This window comes from Lupinus angustifolius, unplaced genomic scaffold (genome assembly GCF_001865875.1).
Source record: "Lupinus angustifolius cultivar Tanjil unplaced genomic scaffold, LupAngTanjil_v1.0 Scaffold_5_62, whole genome shotgun sequence".
In the NCBI taxonomy this organism is placed as follows: domain Eukaryota; kingdom Viridiplantae; phylum Streptophyta; class Magnoliopsida; order Fabales; family Fabaceae; genus Lupinus; species Lupinus angustifolius.
The window spans coordinates 43,763-50,176 of record NW_017717276.1 but is presented as its reverse complement, the minus strand read 5'-3'; the positions used below and the strand labels follow the sequence as shown (position 1 = coordinate 50,176).

The 6,414-nt window shown below is 33.8% G+C and overlaps 1 protein-coding gene and 1 non-coding gene across 2 annotated transcripts; both read left to right on the top strand.

Annotated features, from left to right (window-relative positions):
* Nucleotides 1-405: 405 nt before the first annotated feature.
* On the top strand, nucleotides 406-4,350 carry LOC109337303. The gene is made up of 8 exons (XM_019574249.1): nucleotides 406-692; nucleotides 889-1,198; nucleotides 1,283-1,362; nucleotides 1,452-1,529; nucleotides 1,968-2,059; nucleotides 2,745-2,856; nucleotides 3,406-3,531; nucleotides 4,013-4,350. Exons 1-8 carry the CDS (start codon nucleotides 471-473, stop codon nucleotides 4,127-4,129), a joined length of 1,137 nt encoding a protein of 378 aa, XP_019429794.1. The 5' UTR covers nucleotides 406-470; the 3' UTR covers nucleotides 4,130-4,350.
* A 1,327-nt stretch (nucleotides 4,351-5,677) lies between these two features.
* Nucleotides 5,678-5,748, top strand: TRNAG-GCC. Its single transcript has one exon. It is a non-coding gene; the product is annotated as a tRNA-Gly (tRNA).
* Nucleotides 5,749-6,414: the final 666 nt, after the last annotated feature.

Sequence of the window (6,414 nt, the reverse complement as noted above, 5' to 3'; positions counted from 1 at the left end):
GCCATCCATGTCTTATCATATTTGTCTAGTACTCTAGTTTTTCCAAACGGGTGAACCAAGGTAGATAACTTGTTAAGCAAGAAAGATGGACAAAACTAATTGCTTGACTATATAAGTTCACTATTATGCATAATCTTGATTTAATAATTTTTGACTTTATTTGTTTCCTTGTAAGCCTTTCATACAGTTAATTAAGATAATGTTTTTAATAAAATGTAAGATACTCAACTAAAATAGTTTTTTGATGTAAATGAATTTGTTGAGAGTTGAGAATAAGAAGTATAAGGGAATATTGTGGAAAAAGAGAATTAAAAAAGAGAAGTGGGCATGAATGGTGTAAGCCCACCACCACTAACTACTAGTAGTGAATCTAATTCTAACTATCTAACTATTTGCGCCTCTTCAACACAAAACCCCTTTCTCTTCTCTTTCTCTTTCTCTCTTTCTCTCTCTCTTTTTGTTATTCAATAATGGAAGCACTGTTTTCATCATCATCAACAACAACATCAACATGTCGCTTCTTATTCAACCCAACAAATCATTCTTCCAATACCAATTCCAATAACATCCCTTTTTCCTTTCTCCCTAACTTCTCCCATATCACACTTCGTCTCTCTGCTCTTCCAACTCATGATAATGATAATAATGACGACGACTTCTCTTTTCTCTCTCACCAAACAATCCTCTCTCAGGTAATCTCGCGTTATAATATCTAGGCACTGTCAGTATTAACTGTTAATACACAGTCATCGTTACATTACAACATCCACTATTTCATTTATATTAAAATGAACGGTGGATGATTGGTTGACATTATGTGCGTGCATATATCTTTTTCTCGTAATAAAATATAATCTTACTTTTAATTTTAATTCATTCCTTCTGAAGGATAATTTAATCACTGACAAAGATACACTGGAGACACCACCACCGACACCACAAACAGGTACTACTACTGGTGGTGGTGGCGGCGTGTTTGGTGGAAGTAGCAGGGCTGGACTATTCAGAACACCAATTTCCGGCGGTGTCCAAAGTGCAACCTCTGCTCATGGATTACCTAAACCTGCTTTAGCTGTTCGTAATTTATTGGAACAAGCCAGGTTTGCTCATTTGTGCACTGTCATGTCTCGTATGCATCATCGTCGCGAAGGATATCCGTTTGGTTCTCTCGTTGATTTTGCTCCTGATCCAATGGGTCGTAAGTCATTCTTTTTTTTTATTTCCCTTCATCAAACATAATCACAACAATATAAATCAATGTCTTATGTTATTGCTTTTCAAGATCCGGTGTTTTCGTTTTCACCACTTGCAATTCACACAAGGAATTTGTTGGCTGATCCAAGGTGCACACTTGTTGTTCAGGTTTGCAATTTAATGTTTGCTATCGCGGATTTTTATATTTCGGCTTCTTCGTTTTCTCCAGATTCTCTACTGACAGTTAAGTTTATTAGATACCTGGATGGAGTGGTTTGTCCAATGCTAGGGTCACTCTTTTTGGAGATGTGTATCCACTCACAGAAGATCAACAGGTTTTGTTTTACTTACTAACTAATTTAGAGTGTGTTTGGTTAAAGATCATTGTCAAAATAAATGCTTGTATTTTGAAGAAATAAGCTTTGAATAATATCTTATTGCTTGTTTGGCTGGGATTTTTAAAAAACCGATCTTTACAGAAAGACATGTTTCTGGATGAAGCTAAAGTTTCCAGCTTCTACCAAAAATATTTCTCGCAACAGTGGAGAGAAGCTAGAATCACTTATCTAATTTGTAACAAAACACAAAATGGTTTCCGATTTTTGCATAACAAAAACGTTTGTGAAAAATTGCTTTTTTCCCCGAAGCTTAAACATACAAGCTCTTGGTTAGTCCTGTAATTGTGTAATTGTCTGTACCTGTAATTGTACATGCTATTTCTGATTATGTTTTTGTTTGCACATGAATCATGATATCTGTTTGTACTATAACAGGAATGGGCTCATAAGCAGTACATTGCAAAACACCATCAAGGTCCTTCTCAACAGTGGGGCAATTCCTACTATTTTAGGATGCAGAATATAAGGTTGGCTACTTTCTAGTCACATTATTATATCAAATAGATGAAGCTCCAGTCAAGCTGATTGTGTTGAAAAAAAAAATCATCTTTCATTTCATACAAACCCGTTTTCATATTTTTTGGGCATTCTACATGGACATGGTTTATAATTGTCAATATCTGTCGAAGTGCCCATTATGCTAGACTTTAACTAGATAAATTATTTTTATGTTAAATTAACAAGTCATAGTTTTGTTCCTGCTTGTATCAACAACTTATGAAGGTCCTTTTGTTTTATTTTGAGACTTGGGTTCCATAATAAAATTTACTTAATAAGTAAGAGAATTTGACGTCAAATTGGTTGGCTAAAGATACAAGCCAACTTAGTCCTCTGAAGAAAAATGTCACCGAATAAGTCCCTGCAAGTTTAAAAATGCCATCACATTGGTCCTCTAGGGACTTATGTTGAGGCCCTTTCATGGACTTAACTTTACACTACATTGTGACATTTTAAAACTTTTAGACACATATTTTGTGTCATTTTAAACTTTTAGGGACTTATTTTGTGTCATTTTTCTTTTGAGGACCAAATTTGCGCTACTTGTTATTTTGGGGGACTAAGTTGATGCTCTACTCTAAGTAGAACCCTCGTGGAATTGGGTGATGAGAATTATTCTTTTTGGCTCCATTAATCAATTCTTCCTCATTGCAGTGACATATATTTCATTGGAGGCTTTGGTACTGTGGCATGGGTGGATGTAAAGGAATATGAAACCATTCAACCTGATAAGATTGCAGTAGATGGTGGTGAGCAGAATCTAAAGGTAATTTTATCTGAATTCTCACTCAGGGAACAAAAGGAAATAACTTCTTTAGTCAAAACTAAATTGTTTCTTTTATCTCTCCCTCTTTTCCCCTGATTAGAAGAATTTTATAGGATTGGTTTGGAAGGGGCATTGTAACTTTTTAGGCCTAGCAGCTGAATGCATGCATAACTAAGTAGCACACTTGGGTATTTTGCTGAGGATGAAGCCATATAGAGTTGTGCCGTTGAAATAAACTCTAATTCTAATTCTAGTGCCTGATCGTTCGGGATTATTTGTGAACAAAATTTCCTTTTTCTCATAAAAAACTAACTTGGCAAAGCATATGTTTGGGTAAGATTTTTTTCAATGATCAGAAAAAAAATTGGGTACTTTTCTGATCAGTGTGTGTTGCTTTTCAAGTAAAAATTGATTTCTTATCTTATTTTAACTTAACCAAACACTAATAACTTCTGATTTACATTAAAATCCATAAAAAATAAGTCACCTTTTTAAGCTTAAACAAATCGACCCTAAGAGTTGTATTACTCCATTGCTTTGAAACAACAGGAGCTAAATGCTATCTTCTCAAAGCCCTTAAAGAAGCTCTTATCTACTGAGATTGAGGTTGATGATGCAGCACTGATATCTATAGATAGCAAAGGAACTGATGTTAGGGTCCGTCAGGGTGCCCAGGTAAGCTTTTTTACTACAGCTATATTGGACTTTTAATAGGTCAAAGTATACTTTTGGTTCAACAAATGAGGCTCATTTTTAACTAGACTCGGTCCTTATACAACAGCAACAACCAAATATTTATCTCACTAGGTGGGGTACGTTAAACTTGGTCCTTGTATGTTACAAATTTCAATCTAGTCTGTATATACAATATTTTCAGTTTCAATTTAACCTGTCACAACACAATTGTTGAAGTTAAAATATAGGGACTAAATTGAAAATGGCAGTCACAAGTAAGACCAAACATATACTTCATTGTTTCTTATACATGATAATCATACTACGATCCTTATGCAGGATAGTTATTTTCAATTTGGTTCTTATACACTAACACAAACAAATGATTGAAAATGATTATCATGTATATAGGGATGAAAACTAGAGTTTAATCTTTTGAATATTTATAACTGATATGAATAATTGAATGTATTGTGTGCAGTTCAATATTCAGAGGATATCATTTGATGAAGGGCATAGTGTAGAAACATTAGAAGAAGCTAAAGATGCTCTATGGAAAGTAATAGAGAAGGGGAAAGTTCACAATTTGCAGAAATAAGTTTAGATGTGTTTAATATTATTATTATTATCCTCTTCCCTTTGACAAGATCCAGTTTATAATGTTTGACTTAATGTCATGTTTTTTCTCTAGCTGGCAAAATGTAACTCTTTAGGATATTTATTTAAGGTTTTAATCTTGGGACAAAAGCTCATTAGTCAAACTATAATAATATTATTTATCAGAATTTAAAAAAGAAATGATAGCATGTTTTACTATAACGTCTTTGCATGATTTGTCTTTATACCCAGTACATGCTTGAACTGTAGCCTTAAAGATGTGTCCTGTGGGATAGTAGCTGCTGTTAAACAAAGTATTAAGCTCTAAATATTTAAACCAAATATATAACTAAGGAATCATTAATGGGAAAATATCATGCGAGTTTCATAATCTACCAGACTCTCCAACTTTAAAAGTCGAAAATTGTAACTTTAACTTGACTGTTTCCACTGGTATTCACCTGACCTAAGTATGAGATGTAATCTCTATTAGAAAAGTGCAGCCAAATGCCTTAGCTTTTTATGCATTAAAAGCATGATAAATAGCATTATGCAAGAAGCTCTTTCTGATTAGGAGCATAACATGATTGCTGGGTTGTTACCAAATCCACTCAGATGAAGATGGTGGCAAGGATTTGGGTAAGATATTGGGGTTTTAGAAGAAGATGGTATCATGTTACCACCATATTGTAGGCACTAGGCATGGAAGATAATATTTCTCTCCTCCTGAACCAGAAAATTTGCCGGCCAGAACCGTCGCTGACCCCGCACCAGAACTGCCGCTGCGCCTGGATGCGAGAACCACTGGCAAACAGTTTATGCCGAAACTATATGAAAAGCTTAATTAGGTGGTATGTTCTATCAAAAATAACAATGAAGGGACATTGACATGAATGATTCCTCAACTAAAAGTAACAACCAATATAGCTCAAGACCACCATATAGATGCAATCCTCTCCTTAATTATGACTTGTAAGAGATTCAAAGATATAACTTCTTCTTATACCCTTTGGAAATCTTTGTGTCGTAGGGACTTTGGTTCCACTTTTGTTTATGCACAAGTATCACCTTCCAATCTCATGGATGAGGTTACACAACCAAGTTTATCAACTAGATTCTGTTTGTTGTCATAGATTGTCTGAGACAAATGAATTTTCCTAGTTGCTAGAGCATCTCACTGTCTTAACTTTGTTTCTAACAAGGGGTTGTTTTTAATGAATTATGTGTTTTGGTTTGTCCCCTAAATGTATTTAGACCATGAAAACTATGCAGATATTAAATAATATTTAGTAATTTCATTTTTATTTGATAACATGATGTTTTATTATGAACTTAATCAACACAATGTATATAGAATTTAAATCTATTTAAAAAAATAAGAATACCAATTTGGTATGAGAAAACCTATCAAAAGACTAAGCTAATATTTTGGTTGAGGAAGAATGTTCTGAATGCCCATAACCAAATGTAGCTAGACAAATTAGTGTTTATCTACCATCATACTTAAACATTGGAATATTAAAATTTAACGATGCCACACATTCAACAAGCACCAGTGGTCTAGTGGTAGAATAGTACCCTGCCACGGTACAGACCCGGGTTCGATTCCCGGCTGGTGCAGTAACAGAGCTGTGATGATAATTGTTCTATGTGTGATGGCTGGGTCTATCACCAACGTCTTCTAGACGAAAATAGTGCATCTGAGCTCTACATTTTTATTTATATGATTCTATAATATATGCCAAGGTTATCTTAAATGGATTCAAATAGTTTATGATTTGAGTAATTGTGTTAGAATTTGGTTTGTCTTTTGTTGCTGGCCTATAAAATATAATTAAGCTATTCTTTATAAGAGGTTAGTGGAATATCTTCTCTATTAATCTTGTATCTCTTCTATTAAGCAATATCCCTAATATTAGGCAATCTATTCATAACAAAGTTAATAGCATAGTCAACAGTTGTTTTTCTAACAGGTGCATTCTATTGATTTATGTTAGCATGTCTTCACTCATTTGGTGTACCTTACATGATGTAGGCAAATACTTTTGCCATTGCTTGAAATCATGTTTAGCCTCTCTTATGTTGCTATAATGAGCTTTTATGCATATTTGGATTAGTATTGGAGAAAATAATTATGCCCAACAATCTATCAATGTCAAGTATTTAATATATTTTTACTCTTAAACATTTCAACTCACAATTTTAGTTAAAAGATAACAATTCCTCACTAATTACTTTACAAACACCTAGGTAACTATGACAAATTTTTTAAAGATGAAGATTATA